The sequence below is a fragment of the Pipistrellus hanaki genome (assembly GCF_964339955.1).
Source record: "Pipistrellus hanaki genome assembly, chromosome: 2".
NCBI classification, from domain to species: Eukaryota; Metazoa; Chordata; class Mammalia; order Chiroptera; family Vespertilionidae; genus Pipistrellus; species Pipistrellus hanaki.
Window position 1 is genome coordinate 183,689,750 of NC_140504.1, and position 17,893 is coordinate 183,707,642.

At 50.8% G+C, this 17,893-nt stretch overlaps 1 protein-coding gene across 4 annotated transcripts; it reads right to left on the reverse strand.

The window, feature by feature from the left end:
* Positions 1-982: 982 nt before the first annotated feature.
* On the reverse strand, positions 983-17,561 carry RCC1 (regulator of chromosome condensation 1). 4 transcript variants are annotated; one of them, XM_084874962.1, is made up of 11 exons: positions 17,453-17,561; positions 9,647-9,728; positions 9,010-9,117; positions 8,060-8,247; positions 7,708-7,887; positions 6,816-6,912; positions 6,584-6,706; positions 5,673-5,828; positions 5,152-5,271; positions 4,700-4,852; positions 983-3,588 (listed from the first exon to the last, which is right to left on the reverse strand). In XM_084874962.1, exons 1-11 carry the CDS (start codon positions 17,513-17,515, stop codon positions 3,413-3,415), a joined length of 1,446 nt encoding a protein of 481 aa, XP_084731088.1. In that variant the 5' UTR covers positions 17,516-17,561; the 3' UTR covers positions 983-3,412. The 4 variants fall into 4 exon arrangements, with proteins under 4 accessions (XP_084731088.1, XP_084731090.1, XP_084731089.1 ...); XM_084874964.1 differs by lacking the exon at positions 17,453-17,561 and adding an exon at positions 16,402-16,593; XM_084874963.1 differs by lacking the exon at positions 9,010-9,117.
* Positions 17,562-17,893: the final 332 nt, after the last annotated feature.

Consider the following 17,893-nt stretch of genomic DNA (forward strand, 5'->3'; position numbering starts at 1 on the left):
TTTAATCCGCAGGAGGTCCTCTATCCACTGAGCTAAACCAGCTAGGGCCGTGCTTTTTTTAAGGGTGAAATGTCCCCTGAGGGAGACTGTGGACGATCCAGTTCCACTAACTTTGTGGACAAGCCACTGGTCTGCCCCAGCCACCCAGTTCCCAACACGAGATTTTTATTGAAGTTGGAATGGGATTCCTCCACCATTCCCGTGACTCACCCGAGGGGGCGTGAAAAGGAGTGTAAATTGGGGCAATCCTGTCATCTCAAACCACTCAATCCAGTCTTGTCACTCTGCTTTCTTGAGTCCCACATCCACTACCCTAATCGAAACCGCCAGGAACTTTAACCTGCCCATGAAGACCCTTGGTAAACAGATTTCAATGACTTTAATCTTGAGTTTAACAGTGCCCCAGGCCATTGCCTCACTTAGTGCCCATTCCTCAGAACCGGACACTTCCGTTGGTGAGAGTTCTCAAATAGTGAAGTTCCTAACAAATGCTTCCGGATCCCTTTCTGGGACCCCCAACTAGGCTAATGAACCAAGAGTTGCCAAAATTGCCAAATTTCACTGCAATATTGATGTAGTGGTTGGTTTTTTGGCTATAGATTCAAACAAATGGAGCATCAATCCCAGCCCCTTCTCAATTATTGTGTTAAGTTATTGAACCTGAGGTGAATGTAGATAATAGCAGTGCTTACCTCACAGGGTGTTGGTGTTGTGAGGCCTTCAAATGATAACTTATTATAGCAATAAAGTATTTAGTATTGTTCACCAACCTGTGCTGTGCTCTTTGCTTATGGAAAAAACTTAAATACTCTCTCTATTGGGGCAATGATTTCCAAATCTTTTCCTTAGAATTTCCTTGCATATTTCTAAATAACATACTTATTCTTCATTTACAGTTTCAGATATTTTAACAACTGCCATATATATATATATATACACACACACACACACACACACACACACACACACTTCTCCATCTTAATTTTTGTGAAAGCAGTTATTGAACATTTACATTATTTATAGTTGAGCCACATGGGGTATTATGACATTTGTTTTGGGTAACCAATCCAGGATGGAGGAAAATGAGGGAAGATAGAACTAAGCATTTGAAAAAGCCAATTAATTATTAATTCCCGGGAATAAGAAAAAGTACAACAGTCATACTAGAGAATACTTACAGAACACTTAGTATGTGCCTGACAGTTCTGATATACATAAGGCACCAACAGAGGACTTTACAATTCTTACATGCAACACAAGGAAAAGTTCTGGAGTTCTGGGCTCAGGTAGAAGCTAATTTAGATTTAAGCCTACACTTACTTGACTTCAAGCAAGTCACTTGAACTCTCAGGGACTGTTTCCCGAGAGACAGCAATTAGTACTTCAAAGGCTGGTGTGAAGAGAGGATTAAACAAACTATTATTGCCTATAAAGTGCTCAGCTCGATGCCTGGCCCATTTTAGGTCCCACTCCATAAAAGCTATCATTAAAGGCACGTCCAACCTGCTCTATTGTCAAAAGGGAAAAACTCCAATAAATCTAATCCAATTGAAATTAGTGGTAGATGGGTATGAGGTGGATAGGGGAGAGGGTTTAGCAGACACACAAATGTTTTTTTACAAAGAAAATATAATCAAAGTGTGATTTTTTTTTCCTTTTAAGAATCAAATTTCTAATCAATATAGTGCCTGTATCAAAACTAAAAATTCAAAAGGGGGAAAAAAATCACAGACTACATTTTAAGTTATTTTACATCATATTCATTTTTCCAAGAGTCACTGACATCCAAGAAAAATCCTCCTGGCCCTAATAAAACTTTGTTATACATATACAGACCTGCTGTATCAAGTGTCCACTGTAGCCTTCTGCAATTATAGAAACGTCCTATAGCCCAATACCATAGGCGCTAACTACACCTAATTATGGAGGACTTGAAATGTAGCTAGTGCAAAAAAGGAATTAAATTTTTTACACGTTTTAATTGATTTAAATGTAAAATGCCACATGTAGCTAGTGACCATCCTATTAGATGGGCCAGCTCTATGATTTTGTTTGCTCAGATGCCTATGAAAATCTACATCAATATGAGTAAGTTGTCTTAAGAGTTACTGTGCAGTTAATTATGTTTTATCAATTACATCAGCTGTTGAAAATGATACAACAGCAAGCTTAGTAGAAATATTTCTAGAGATGTACCATCTTGATTTGGGATTAGGATGTTGAAAGAACCATTCCATGTCTCCCATATTATGCAGCATAATTTTTTTTTTAAAATACAGTGATTCCTGAAACATAAATACAATACCTAGGCAAAAATAAAATCTTTTTTGATTTGCATGGAAGTCACAGCTGACGGGCACACATCAGGACATCCTGACTTCACCTGAAGTACTAGTCTTGACAGAGTCCACAGGTGCGGGTTTATCCTGTCCTTCCCAACACAGCAGATGTTCCCTTAAAAAAGCAGGGAATGTGTAGAAAACAAGTGGCCTGTTTTATAAAACTCTAAATTTATTCAAAATGTTAAAAGATTTCACTCTCTCTTCTAAAATACTTTACGTTAAAAAAACACACCTGCTTGCTGTTTTCTCAGACATGGTACACGCTTCCGCTTCCCTTTCTGGAAACCAGTCTCTGCCCACCCAACCCTCCCCCCGCCCTCCCTTCACTCTCCATATTGTTTATAAAACCCCCTTCGCCTCGCCGCCTGTCCTGCTCACTTCCTCTCCACATTTCAGGCCGGTGAGGCAGGCTGGAAGGGCAGTGCAGGACAATGCTTTGTGCTTCTGGGAGAAAGCTGATTGGCCTTTTTCTTGATCAAGTGGAGGATCACTCTTTATTTGCCCCTTGGACACCTGTTCAGGGCCAAGTATTTGGCTTGGGCTTGCCCAAGGCCGGTAGCCCTGCCCCTTTCCCAGTTCCCCCAGGCATAGGTGCATGACAGCTGGTTCCGACAACTGTGCCATCTGTCTGCCTGTGGATTATGAACGACATTAAGAGTGGCACATGACTAGAGTGGGGCTCGATGGAGCCCCAACTTCTCAGGGTGTGGAAACCAACCCCCCAGGGGAGGAAGGTGTGGTTGTTTGTAGACAAAACCAAGGTCAGCCAGGACCATGGGAGGTAGGGATCAGGGGAAGGTCTAAGCGCATAGTTCTGGGATGAGCAACAGTCCAACAAAATCCACTCCCCTCTGCCATCCCGCCCTCTTCATCCTGTAGGTTACAGGATGATTCCGGAAAGGAGGGGGGAAAAAAGAGGAAAGTGATTCTGTTCTGTGGATGGAAAAAAAGGCAGGTGATGATGACAAAGTACTTGGGGTTGGGAAAGGCCAGTTGGAGTCTGAGTCATCACAGCTTCTGTGTTCCAGAAGGGAGGGGGCGGGGCCGGGAGCCAGGCCCTAGAAGCTTCATCAGCTCTGTTCCTTGTCCCTGACTAGTAAGACTGTGTGCTGGCCCCCGCTGGACACAGATAGAACCAGGCGGTTCTCCAGCTGTTTGCCCGTCATCTCCACGGGAATCCAGGCATCCTCCTCCTGTCCCGTGCCCAGCTGGTAGTTGGTGCCCATGCCCCAGGCAAACACACGACCTGCAAGAGAAAGAAACGGGGGCAGCTATCTTCAGAATCGCGGCGAGAGAAGCCTGGGACATAGGGTGAATTTAGCCTTGGCCTGTAGCAGCCTGGCAATGTCCCAGCCTCTGGGAGTCCAGGGAAGCTGGGAAAAGCCAAGGAGATGATGGTAAGGAGTTTTGTTATCCTGGGACCACAGTCTTTAACCACCGCCAGTTACTTCTCCCTATTCCTAGGCATGGCATTCAAGGCCCTACGTGACTAGCCACTCCGCAGATCCCCACACCACCCTCCACTCCCGGGACCAGCCACCTGAGACGGCTCTGGATGTTTCTGTGCCAGGATGCCCCCCTTTGCTTATCAGAAATCTTCAAGGTGTAGTACAAGCCTCACTTCCTCAGGAACTCTTCCCAGAGAGTCCCACATCCAACACCTCCACCAGCCTGACTTCTCAGGCCTCCATGGCTGTGAGCCTCATCCACTCAGGCTTTGGTGACTGCCCACTTACACCCTCCGCTGCTGTGCTTGCCAAACCCAACTACTAAACCTTCTTTTTCCTAATAAAATTCTAAGTATAACTCTCTGGACACTGGCACATACTAGGTTGTAAATAAAGAGGTCACCATGGTGGGAAATGTAAAGAAAAGCCTGAATCAGGAGTCTGGAGACCTCTGGCCAGGTCTCGGTTATTTATCCCCTTTTGCTGTTGTTATTTTTTCCTCTACAGAACAATTTACCTTTATTGAAATAATTTGTTTATTCGCCTGGCCAGTGTTGCTCGGTTGAGAGAGTGTTAGCCCATGAACCAAAGGGTTATAGGTTCAATCCCCAGCCACAGTCATGGCACATGCAGGAGGCCAACCGATTGATGTGTTTCTCAAATCAATATTTCTCTCAACCTCCCCTTCTGTCCTTCTACTCTTTCTCTATAAAAAAATAATAATTTTTAAAATTCATTTTAAGTTCATCAAAGTCAAAGCTTTTGATAATCAGGAGAAAAACCATGTTTTCATAAATACGGCTCTGCATCTCAGCTCCATCTCATGGTGGACATCAGAGCCTGCTGGGTTATTTGATAGGAGTCACAACCCCAGCCCCAATCAGACTGAATGTGGGCAGCCCCACTTACCATCCCTGGTCACGGCGTAGCCCACAGAGGCCCCACAAGCCACGGAGGAGACAGAGGGCAGCTTGGAGATGAGGGTGGGCATGCTCTTCTCCTCAGCACCCTCTCCGAGGCCCAGCCTCCCATACTCAGCCCGGCCCAGGCTGTATGCTTTTCCTGTGGGAGGAGGGAGAGGTGAGGAGAAGCAGAGGGTGTGTTCCCGGTTGGCCAGCTGAGTTCCCATTTCCATGGGAGCTGGTCCCCATTTCCTGGGTGGTGAGGAGGAGGTTTTCGGTATCTCTTCCAGTTTTGGGGAGGCCTGAGTTCATACTTGGCAGAGCACCAGGACTCCGACTCTGGGGGTTAGGTGTAGCCTCATAGACCCACATCTGGCCCAGGTTCCAAGAGCCATGGTCTCAGGAGTCAGGCCAGGCCTGTGCAGAGGGATGAGGGCATTCCTCGGCCCAAGGTCCTACCTTCCGAATCCATGCAGACTGTGTGGTGTTGGCCACCAGAGAAGCCCACCCAGGACTTGGTAGAGTTCTTGAAGGAGGTCAGGTTCTGGGGTACAAAGCAAGACTCTGTGCCTGAGGTTCCTGGAAGGCAAAGGCAGGAGAGAGTTGTTAGGGGTGAAAGTGTCCAAGGAGCTGTTCTTCATCCTCTCCCACACCGAGGCCATCCTACCCTCTACAGCAGGGGTCCTCAAACTTTTTAAAGTGGGGGCCAGGTCACGGTCCCTCAGAGAGCTGGAGGGCCGGACTATATGAACTACTAATTCCTACTGTAACACCTCGGCTGCGCTCACTGCCCAAAAAACCTGGCGGGCCGGATCAGACTCCTCTGCGGGCTGCATGTGGCCCGCGGGCCGTAGTTTGAAGACCCCTGCTCTACAGCATATGAATATTCTCACTTTACAGATGACAAAACTGGCTCCGAGGGAGCCAGGATGGGAACTCAGGTCACTCTGGATATGCCCGACGCTGGGATTGGGACTCACCAAGCTGGTGGTAGTTTGAAAGGCCAAAGCCATACACATGGCCCTCGACGGAGATGGCAAAGGTGAAGTAGGCGCCACAGAAGGCATCCTGGAATTTCACATGGCCCCGGGTCCCCCTGGATTTCAACAGCACACACTTGGGGACCAGGAGTCGTTCTGCAAGCAGAGAAGCAGCCAAGGTCAGTGGCAGACACACAAAACCTCTCCTCTCTGCCCGGTGCTGGCTCCTCCCACTTCACTAAAGCCCTCGGAGGGATGCTAAGCAGGGCCTTTTCTCCCTATTAGAGAGGTATCTGAGGCCGGGAGAGTAAGGAGCCTCACCCAGACTCCCACAGCCCTAAGAGGTAATATCTACATGGGGTATTTACAGGTGCCATTCTTCTCTGGTAACTCACTTAACCTCACAACCCAATGAAGTGGGTGGGTTTAGAGATGAGAAAACTATGTCCAGGGTCCCATGGCTAGCAGGTGGTAGAACCAGAATTCAAAACCAGGATAGCCTGGCTCTAGAGTCAAAGTTCTTACTATCTATCAATCAATCTATCTATCTATTCCATCATAGCTACTGGGCATTCAGCCATTCAGTTTATTTGCATGTTCATCTGTGAGTGAATTTATTTATTGATTTGAAAGAGGGAGGGAGAGAAAACATTGATTTGTTGCTCCATTCATTTATGCAGTCATTGGTTGCCTCCTGTATGTGCCCTGACCAGGGATTGAACCCATAACCCTGGGGTATTGGGACAATCGTCAAACAAACTGAGCTACTGGCCAAGGCTAGAGTCAATGTCCTTAACTACCACTGCAAATCTACCTGATGTAAGCCTACATGCAGAGAATTCCTCCTGCCTGTGACCTTCATCAGGGCTTGTATGCCGAGTTGCCCTGCCAGAGGGACCTAGCCCACCTACCAAGGCCCTGCCGGCCACCACGATTGGCAAATAATTCAGGGACACGGCCCAGCTGACCCTGCTCCCCGCAGCCCAAAGTGTAGAGGTCACCATCAAGTGTCAGCATCACCAAGTGGTCATTTCCTGAGGGCGAGAGGAAGGCAAGAGATGCAGGACTTGTAGAACCCAAGGCTTGGGCAACACCAGAATGAGGTTCTCCAACTCTGCCCAGAGCAAGTAACGCCAGACTCACCCGAGGCCACCTTCACCACCGGCTCACTCAGCTGCACTTGCACAGGCACCATGCTCTTCTTCATGGGCTCCAAGAGCCCAATCACACCATTATTGTCCTAGAAGGAGGGGCAGAGCACTATCAGCCAGTCCTGCATAGCCCATACCGGCCAGATCAACCATAGAGCTGTCCGGTAAGGGGCACTGGTGCCAGATGGGGATGGAGAGGGGGACAGCAATGAGGCCACATAGTGAAACGCTTACGAATGAATCATACATGTCTGGTATCAGAGTACCCTGGCCGGGTTTGGCTTAGTGCAGAGGTCGTAACCTTTTGGACTTCACGGACACCAGTGTTCTGCGGACCACTGGCTTATGGATAGAGCTTCAGCCTTCGTACCAAAAGGTCTTGGCCATGATTCTGGTCAAGATCACATGCTCCGGTTGGGGGCTCGATCCCCTGAAGGGGGCGTGCAGGAGGCTGCCGATCAATGATTCTCTCTCATCATTGATGTTTCTATTTCTCTCTCCCTCTCCCTGCCTCTCAGAAGTCAATAAAAATATATTAAAAATTAATATAAAAATCCAATATTCCTGAGAAGCGTGGAAGACAGCTAGGAAGGGAGGAGAGGTTGAAGGTAGCAAGATGAGTGCGAACAACAGGCTTTCTGGATCAGTCTCAGCTAAAGACCTCTTTGACCACCCTCGTCTTTCCTAAGACACACTTCACATCAGATTCTAGGCAGCAGCCAAAGGAGTGGACAGGCCTGAATAAAGAAGCCAGAGACCTGGCTGGTCTGGGCCCAAGCTCTACTTCTAGACCTTGACTTCCTCGCCAGTAAGTAGAATAGGGGCATGGAGATAGGTTATCCTTGGGGCCCCACCAGTTAATTCTGTCCGCCAGCCCATCTTACCCGGAAGGAGCCCCAGAGGAAGACTCGGCCGTCCTCGGTGAGCGCCGCTGTGTGACTGTCTCCTGCGGACACTTGCACCACTTTCTCTTGCAGTTCCACTTTCCCAGGCACCATCTCAGAGCCCTCCACTGATGTGTCCCTTCCCAGAGCACCCTCATCGTTGCAGCCAAAGGAGTAGACCTGTCCAGGATGCCGCCATTAGTGCGAGATCTGCCCTTTCAGCCCATTCTTGTTCAGACCACCCCATGCAGCTAGCCAGCTCCATCTCCATAGGGAAATGTACGGCTTAAAGCTCCTTCTCCAAGCCCCCTCCCCAACAGACCCTCCATCCCACGCCACGCCCCCAACCTACCTGGCCACTTTTGCTTAGGCACACGGTGTGCATGCCCCCAGCCTCAGCCTGAACAATGTCTTCCGGAATGGTTACTACAGCTGGCTTCTTCCTCTCCATCACATTCTCGCCCAGCCCCAGCTGGCCCACATCACCCTGGCCCAGTGTCAGCACCAAGCCCGGCTCTGTGCGGTGGGACCTATGTGAGACTGAGGAGTGAAGAAGACAGCCGAGTGTGTAGGACGATGGGAGAGAGGAGAGGTCACTGCATGGGCTCTGGGCTCAATCCCCTGCTCTGCCACAGACCTTAGTATGACCCTCTGAGCCTAAGTTTCCTCATTTGTGAAATGGGGATATCAGAAGTCCCTATCTCATAGGGTTTGTGTAAAGGTTAAAAACTGAGCACATTAATCTGAAAGGAAGGAAATAGAAACAAGGGGACACTCAATACTGTGAAATGAATCTTGGTGGGGAGAACAGTGAGCACCTAAGATAGTTTTCCTGATTAGCTGTAAGTTCTGGATAAGGCGCCATGGTGCCGAAAGTGAGGGCTCAGGTAATCAAGTCTACTCTTTACTGACTGCTTACCCCACTAATGCTAAAGTGCTTTGTATTCCCCCAAATTGTGCTGCAGACCTTCCATATTTAAGATCCCATTTTATAGAAAGGGAATGGAGCCTCAGAGAGGTTAACGGAGCTAATAAGTAGTAGTGTTTGCACTGAAACCAGGGGAGCCTACATGAATCTACACAGTCCCTAGCTCCATCCTCAGGGTGTCCCAGAACTCCTGATCATAGTCACACAGACACCCTGGTTCCTACAAGGAGCTGAAGAGGGAGGAGCAGCACTAAGAGCTAACAGGTTTTTGCCAGGTCAGCGCCAACCAGTGGGCAGTCCAGGACAGCCAATGGTGTCCAGCCCCTCCCCCAGGGTTGCCAGGGCCTCTGAGGCTGCGCTGGGCAGGGAGCCACCTGGTCGGGTTTTCTGGTTGGCAGGGCTCGGCCTGCAGGCCCCTCGGGTGTGGTGGGCGCCTGGAACGCGGTGGGAAGCAACGGCCCTCACTGCCTGGTTTCGAGGGTCTGCAAAAGACAGACACTGTCTGAGTACGGGTCCACACTCCCCCTTCTCAGATTGGGGCTGGAGCTCTCCTCCCTGTCTCCCTCCAGGGTTCCAGAAGAGAAAAAATCACGCCACCTCCCTCAAATGCTACCATGACAGTATCTCATTTTCCTCACAACAGGCCAGTGAGGCTGGACTTGTTCTCCCTCTTATTTCAGGAAAGGCGTAACCCAGGATCAGCGAGATTAAGCTGCTTGCTCAGGGCCAAGGACTTGAACCCACATCTGGAAGTCAGTGGTCCAAACCAGAAGCCATTACAGCCTGGGGCAAAGCCTTGGGGTCTAGGTTTTTTTGCTAATGCCCCGAGTGCTTTTAAACAAGTCTCTGTGCCTTGGGGGTGGGATTCAATGACCTACAGGAGACCTGCCAACTGGGTGGAGCTTATGGACTTCCAGGCCCCTCAGCTTCAAATGTCAGCGGGGGAGGAGCCCAGTCCCGGATTTTGAGGGGTTCAAGAAGCCACACATACTGAGACAGAAGCCAACTTACCCTTCACTTTCTTGCTTTTGGGAAGAGCATCTTCTGGGGGTGACCTTTTCTTAGCCACTCGCTTGGGTGGCATCTTCCTGTCCTGAAAAGCCCAGGCAAATACTCCATGTCAGATGGCAACCGATGTCCTGCTCTAACCAGGCAACATTAACAAAGACAAAGACCTCTACCAAGGCGAGAGGCACCGCCAGCAGTGCCACTTCTCAGGCAGTGCCACTTTTCAGATTTAAGAACGAGAACGGAATAATACACCCAAAGTAAGTTCCACAGATACTCTCTACTATATGCTTCATAACATAAAAAAAAATAATAAAAAAAATGGAGCAACCCATGTGCTTAATAGTAGGAGAGGCTATGTAGCATATTCATGATAGAACAGTATGAAGCCACTAAAAGTGATGCTTTCAGAGACTTGTTTATTGAGTAGGAAGAGTTTACCATTGCCAAATAATATAAGCACATCAAAAAACAGTCCATCTCATTTTTGAAATATAAATGCATACACACATGTAAAAATAAGTGTAGAAAAACGTATAGAAGAAAATATGTCCATTAACAATGATAACCTCTGAAAAATAAGATCATGGACAATTTTTATTTTTTTCTTTACACTTCCCTATATTTATAAGATGTTTAATAAGAAGCATTACATATTTTTATTATAAAAAATGAAAAAGCTAGTGTGGCTGTAGCTGAGGAACATTCAGTATCCCTCATAACTGCCCTCAAACCCTGAGATAATCACTAGTAACTTTGTAGCTAACGGTTAACTACATAACCACTATGTAACTCTGATGTACTGCTGTTATTATGACTTTACAAAGTTATTCTAATGAAGTAAAACCAAACCTGACCATTTGTGCCCTCTCATCACAAAGTGCCCCTTCTGGGAGAAGCCTGGCTTTTCTATCCAACAGGGCACTGTAGACCAGAATATCTCCTCACACTCACACACAAACACCAAGTATTACAAGAGGGAAAGGAAATCGCCTCCAGGTGACAGGAAGGGCTGTTGGGCCCTAGCTGGTTTAGCTCAGTGGATAGTGTCAGCCTGTGGACTGAAGGGTCCCGGGTTCCAGTCCGGTCTGGGCACGGCTTGATCCCCGGTGTGGGGCATGTGGGAGGCAGCCAATCAATGATTCTCTCGTCATTGCTGTTTTTCTCTCTCTCTTCTTCTCTGAAATCAATACAAATTTAAAGGAAAGGAAGGAAGGAAGGGAGGGAGAAAGGAAGAAAGGAAGTTGGACTCAGGATGATTTGGGCAGTTAAAAGCCTGTCTTGAAACCCCCCCCCCTTGTTTGTTTGTTTGTTTATTTATTTATTTATAATGTATTTTATTGATTTTTTTACAGAGAAAAAGAGAGAGGGATAGAGAGTTAGAAACATCGACGAGAAAGAATCATTGATAAGCTGCCTCTTGCACATCCTCTACTGGGGATGTGCCTGCAACCAAGGTACATGCCCTTGACCGGAATCGAACCCAGGGCCTTTCAGTCCGCAGGCTGACGCTCTATCCACTGAGCCAAACCGGTTTTGGCTCCTTTCCCTCCTTTAACTGCTACAGCTCCCCAAGGTCTTCAGGTCTTCCCCAAGGCTGCTGAGAACAGAGGCATTCTCTCTCAATACCAATCCAGCCAATTTGTGCCCCAAACCTTTTCCTCCACTATTGCATCTTTATTGGGTCCTGGCCTTTAAGATTGTGAAGGACAGTCAGGTGGTCTAAGCCTGGGCGCCCAAACTCTGAATTGTAATCTTTCTGTATGGATGGCTGGAGCCAGGACACTTTAAAGCTGTCCAGATGTGGAAGTGGTATATAGCCTGCGGCGGTTAAGGGTCTAGCCTCTGCCCTAGCTGGTTTGGCTCAGTGGATAGACCACTGGCCCTCGGACTGAAGGGTCCCTGGTTCGATTCCGGTCAAGGGCACATACCCAGATTGTGGGCTCAACCCCAGTAGGGGGTGTGCAAGAGGCAGCTGATTGATGATTCTCTCTCATCAACGTTTCTAACTCTCTATCCCTCTCTCTTCCTCTCTGTAAAAAATCAATTAAAACACACACACACACACACACACACACACACACACACAAAATAAATAAATGCATAAATAAATAAATAAATAACACCACATATGATCCTGGTCAGAATTGGGCTTGGCCAAACACAAAGACTCACAGGGTTTGACTTAACCAACTATGTGGGTGGTAGACTTCCATTTAGTGAGATGAAGAATACTGTGGGGCAAGCAGGAGAGGAGACCTGGATCTCCATTTTACCAGGTGTTTTCATTGAGTCTGAAGTGCACGGGAACCAGCAAGAAGAGATGTTAAGGAGACAGAGCAGGGGGTGAAGGGATGAAATGTAAGAGGTAGACAGTTGTACCACTGGCCAGGCTGGCAGCCAGCTCACTGTGTCCAGGGCCGGGCAAACGCAAATCCCCAGTCAGTTCCTCAGGATGACCTGTAGCTGTTGTGGGGGTCCAGAATAAGTCTCCCCAACGAGTGCCTCTGTGGTATGCAGACTGTTTCGAGAATTGTGGCTTAAATTCTGGGGCCTCTCACTGCAAGCTGGTCACACTGTCCCTATTATACAGACAATAAGGGAAGGACCCCACCCAAGTTTCGAAAAAGATCTGAACCAAGTTGGTCAGGCTCCAGAGCTACTGTCCTGGTCAGCTTCCTCACACTCTCCATCTCTCAGTCTGCCTGTCTGGGAACTCTCCATCCTCTCTCCCCAGGTGGTCTCCCTGCTCCCCACCCCCACTCCACTGTACCAGTCATTCCTGATCTTTCTAAGTCTCAAACCTGAAACGAGCTGCTTCCTTGCTCAGCTCCCTTTGCCTGGAAGAGTAAGCCCACATTTCTTAGCCTGGCACTACAGATCTCCAGGCCCTGATACGGACTTAACCTTTGGCCTCATCTCTTATCTGTGATAATAAAAGTGTAATATGCTAACTAGACCAGACAGCCGAACGACCTTCTGGACGAAGCCGGGGCTGCATCCGAGGGACAGAGGCAGCCTGCTGCGGCTTCGAAGGCCTACTCTTGCACAAATTTCGTGCACTGGGCCTCTAGTCTTTATATCCTCCTATCTGTTCCCTCACAATCTTCAACTAGTTCCAGTTTGCATCTACATCCGTATCCTACTGGAAGAACTTCTACTCAAGTCTCAAAGGCAACTCCGCCGCTCCTCTGATCCTTCCCCAGTCCTAAAGGAGTCATTCTCTCCCAGAGAAACGAGGACAGCCTTTTGGATCATAATTACTTTAATCTGCATGTGTATCCCCCATACCAACCTACTCTTTAGAATATGCGCCTCACTGGGCACCGGCCACTCCTGTCGTCTACGTGCCGGCACCGTTTTACTTCTCCCCACCAGCGGAAGAGGCACTCTCACTCCTGTTTCACAGGTGAGGGAACTGAGGCACAGAGCAGTAAATGTACTTGCCTAAGTTCACACAGCTGGTAAAGGAGAGTCAGAGACAGAACCCAGGTATACCTGATAAACAAACAAGCAAGCCCTAAGCGGTTTGGTTCAGTGGATAGAGCTTTGGCCTGCGGACTGAAGGGTCCCGGGTTCAATTCCAGTCTAGGGCATGTACCTTGGTTGCAGGCACATCCCCAGTAAGAGTTATGCAGGAGGCAGCTGATCGATATTTCTAACTCTTCATCCCTCTCCCTTCCTCTCTGTAAAAATCAATAAAATATATTTAAAACAAACCAAAAAAGGTAGCCCATGATCTCGGCATGGTGGAGGCAGCCTGGGCAGGCCTCCAGGGCCCCCCATGAACTTGGCCGAACACGAAGGGCAAAGGGCAGAAGGAAGCTGAGAGGGAGAGGATGGTGAGACCAGACCGGAGACACTGAGGCTGCGAGGCTGGGCAGTGGGTGAAGACTCGGAAGGAGAATGGGTACAGCTCCCGGCTGTGGACTTGAGCGCTGGCTTTAAGAGTCGAACAGAACCCAGTTCTCTGGGCCCGAGAATCCTCGGCTCTCCCGTGGAGGTCTCTGGGCACTGCAGCTGCCGTGAGCAATCCTCGGGCAGGACAGGGAGTGAGAGGGCGCCTTCTCAGCGTGGAGTCCGACACTGCCCCTGCCGCCTCTGCAGCACACTCAGTCCTTGTGCACGCTCCCTCTCCAACCGGACAGGGGGTGTCTGGCTGGAAATAAGGAGCAGTCTTTGGTCCACCCACAAGCCACAAACAGCTCTTTGAGGAGCTGACAATCTGGGAGAAGAGTGAGACACAGTCCGGAATAATTAAAAATCAGACACAGAGCCAACTCTCCCGGAATGCTCACCCCTGCCTTCTGAGGTAGAAGTGGTCACCCCGGTTTCACAGGTAAGAAAGCTGAGGTTCAGGGAAAGGCACCCCGGCCACACAGGAGGGGGTGAAATGGCAGGTCTCCTGCCACTCCGGACCGGGGCCAGGGCTCCCCGCCCGCCTCTCCGAGCTGTTCTGCACGTGAGGAACGTAGGCACGTCAGACCAGACCCGCGGCTGCCAAGCTTTCGGACCTCACGGGCCACCAGCCGGTGACCGCTGGGCTAGACAGTCTACTAGGGAGGCCTGGTGCTCCTGCTTGACCCCCTGTGACCCACCACAGCCTCATTCCTGCAAAGGGAGACAGAGCCCTCTCTCTAGCCACAGCAGCTGTCCCTACCGCCACCCCCTCGGCCCCGATGTCAGGAGGCAGACAACTGCCTGCAGACCAGAGGCTGAGGATTCTTTGTGAGAGAAAGGTCCCCAGGGAAGGGAGGACAGCGGCTCATCGGCCAACAAACATTTGCCGAACTCCTGCAGTGTGCCAGGCTCGCTACCGGGACACTCCACCACAAGTCTCCTGACCAACCCTAGCTCAGTGAACAGAGCATTGGCCTGCGAACTAAAGGATCCAGGGTTCGATTCTGGTCAAGGCACATGCCCGGGTTGCCGGCTCCATCCCCAGTTGGGGGTGTGCAATAGGCAGCCAATCCATGTTTCTCTCTCATCATTGATGTTTCTCTCCCTCTCTCCCTGTCCCTTCAATAAAAATATATTTTAAGAAAAAGTTTCCTGCCGAAACCAGTTTGGCCCAGTGGATAGAGCGTTGGCTTGTGGACTGAAAGGTCCCGGGTTTGATTCTGGTCAAGGGCAACCTTGGTTGCGGGCACATCCCCAGTGGGGAGTGTGCAGGAGGCAGTTGGTCGATGTTCCTTTCTCATCGATGTTTCTAACTCTCTATCACTCTCTCTTCCTCTCTGTTAAAAAATCAATAAGATACATTAAAATAAAAGTTTCCTAACCAGGAGATTCCCCCTTATATATAGAGCTGTGCCTGGGTTTATGTGTTTATTTCCCCCCAAAAGAAAAGGGGCCCCATTTTCCACTAGATGTGAGAACCACTTCTTTATGGGAAGTATAGGATATCAGTCATTCTCACCACATGCCTCTTCCCTTCGTTTTACAGATAAAGAAGCTAATAGGAAGAGTTAGTGGGAGACCCAAGGGGGAACTCAAGTAGTAAGTTGCAAAGCTGAACAGGATTCCCGCTCTAGGGATGTCTCGGAAAAACACCAGCATGAACTCCTAACTCACTGTTCCAGACTCCATCCTATTACTCTTCCCAGGTGAAACCATCCTGTCTTTTCCACCTCCACCGTGTCCCTTGGTCCCTGTCACCTGAGACCTTTCCAGACCCAGTCCCTGTTGTAGCATCTTGTTACTCCTCTCCTCGTCCCGTGTTCCGGTCAGACTCCAGCATCTGTGCAATCCCTGACCGCCACACTCAGCGAGACCTTCCTGCTTGGCCTGTGCCATTTCCTTTGCCTGCGTCACCCTAATCCCTCCACCTGAACAGCTAACTCTGCAGCTCCTTAAAAACCCGGTTCAAGCCGAAACCGGTTTGGCTCAGTGCTGGAGCGTCGGTCTGCGGACTGAAGGGTCCCAGGTTCGATTCCGGTCAAGGGCATGTACATTGGTTGCCGGCACGTCCCCGGTGGGGGGTTTGCAGGAGGCAGCTGGTCTATGTTTCTCTCTCGTCGACGTTTCTAGCTCTCTATCCCTCTCTCCTCCTCTCTGTGAAAAATCAATAAAATATATTTTAAAAAAAAACACAAAACACAAAAAACAAGAACCGGTTCAAGCGTCACCTCACCTGGAAAGCCACCCCTGACCCTCCTGGGCGGGGCTGGGTGACACCCTCAGAGCTCCTGTGTAACACTCCGTACACTCTTGTGTATGTCCTGACTTCTGCCAGGATCACACGTGGTTGGAGCCCCTCAATGACAATTTGATGAACGATTGTGGGCAGCAGTGCCCCTGCCTCCGCTGTGTACATCGTGACCTCACTGGCACGTGGGTAACCGTGGCCCACGTGGGTGTCCCCAAGGAGACCGGCAGTTCCCCAAAGGCCACACGGCCCTCTCACCACCGCTCCCAGCCCCGCGGCGCAGCACGGGGTAGGCAGCAGTCAATAATCTGACAGATGCGTTCATGGACACATGGACACACACACACACACACACACACACACAAAGGGGGGGGGAACCCAAATGCTAACCTGACTAGTTCAGGGAAGGCCTGCATGGCGGTTTTGCAAACTCAAAGACCTCAAGTAAGTACAAAGAATGGTCTGAACTTAAAAACTTAACTAAAAGCAGCGTATAGGAGAAAGCAGTGTATAGGAGGCAGTCATTTCCTAGGCCAAGTATTTTCCCTGACAAAGATCAATTTCCAATCTCTCCTGAGCCTGTTGTCTTTCCGCATCTGAGATAACACACCTGTGAACTGTCCGGGTAACTAGTTACTTCCTCCTTCAGGACCCCTCAGGGCGCGACACATGGCACCAGGGCCCCGGACCACAAACTCCCCCCTTGTTGTTGTTATCGTGTTAATGGTGGACTGCTAACTATTCTGCATCCGCCTCAGTAAAAGAAGCGTGTGTCCCTCGTTTCACTTTTTATCCAATCCCAGAGGTCTTCCCGCTCTGCTTTCCCCCACCTCCCTCATCCATCACCAATGCGTCTCATGCAACCCGCCGAGGGCTCCTCCTCGGACGGACGGGCACTTATAAACACAAGGTAAACCCCGCCATTCTCCGGAGCGTCATCCCAATGCCTGGAGGTTTTGCTTCCCGGCAATTTGCCCAGTTTGGCTCAATAAACTCACAAGAAACTCTTCACAGGTTTGAATGTGTTTTTTTACACTAACAAGTCGGTGCGGAGCTCACGGCACACCGCTCCGGCCGGTCAGCAGCCGTCCCGGCGCCCGTCCACGCGGCCCCGCGCAGGCCCTGCCCGTCCGCCCTCCATCCCGCTCCTCCCGGCCCCGCCGGCAGGGCCCTCCCCGCCCCGCAGCCCGGCCCTCCCGGTGCGTCCGGACGGACGGGATCCCCGCTCCCGCCCGGAAGCGCGGCCCGCGCCCGGGAGCCGGCTCCGCCGCCCGAACATCCCGCCGCCCGGCCAGCGGGTCCGCGCACCCGGCCGCCGAGGTCACCCCTCCCGCCGCCCCGCCGGCCGCGCTCCGGCCGTTTGAATCTCCCGCCCGCGCGGGCCGGACGCGGGAAGCCGGCGGCAGGGGGCCCCGGGCTCGCCCAGGCGAGGCGGGGCCCGGCCCGCGCCCGGCCGCCCCGCGGGGCCGGGGACACGCGCGCCCGCACGCGCGCCTTCCTTCCGGCCGCCCGGCTTCACGTGGAGGCGTCGCCACGCGACCGGGCGCCGCGCGCGAACGACTGCGCCGGCCCGCCGCCGCCCCCCGCCGTGCCCGGGCCGCGGCCCCCGGCGCGCCGCCGTCCTCCGGGCCCTTCGCCCGCGACAGACACGCGCGACCTACCTCGGCGCCGCCGCTCCCGGGAACTCCTCGGCGCGCCGCTGGGCCGCGGACTGCCCAGAGCATGCGCTCTGCGGGCCTCTGGCCCGACCCGGGCCCCGAGGAAAACAAAGGGCCCAGCGGCCCCTGGCGGCCGCCCCGGGAAGTGCAAGGGACGCGCTGCCCACAGGGAGCTCCAGACCAGGTTCTCCACCTGGGCTCCACAAGGACGGCGGGTGTGTGTTTTGGAGACCCCCAAATCGGGACGAGTGGACTAACAACCACAAAGACCATTTGAAAACAAGGTTTGTTTATGGGAAAACTTTGTGTGATAGGAACTGTACAGAGAAAAGGGATAGTGCTCTTCCCTGTTCTCAAGAGGTTCTCTGTTGGAGACATGAGAAGTCAGACAATTAACAGAGAGTCATGACAAGAGTATGCATCTGGCTCAGCCTGGGACTTAGG

Coding starts and splice junctions, on each gene's coding strand:
- RCC1 (XM_084874962.1), bottom strand. CDS start 17,515: ATGCTCTGGGCAGTCCGCGGCCCAGCGGCGCGCCGAGGAGTTCCCGGG. Junction 6,707..6,815: donor GGTGGTGAAGGTGGCCTCGG/GTGAGTCTGGCG, acceptor TCTCGCCCTCAG/GAAATGACCACTTGGTGATG. Junction 5,829..6,583: donor TGGTGGCCGGCAGGGCCTTG/GTAGGTGGGCTA, acceptor CTCTGCTTGCAG/AACGACTCCTGGTCCCCAAG.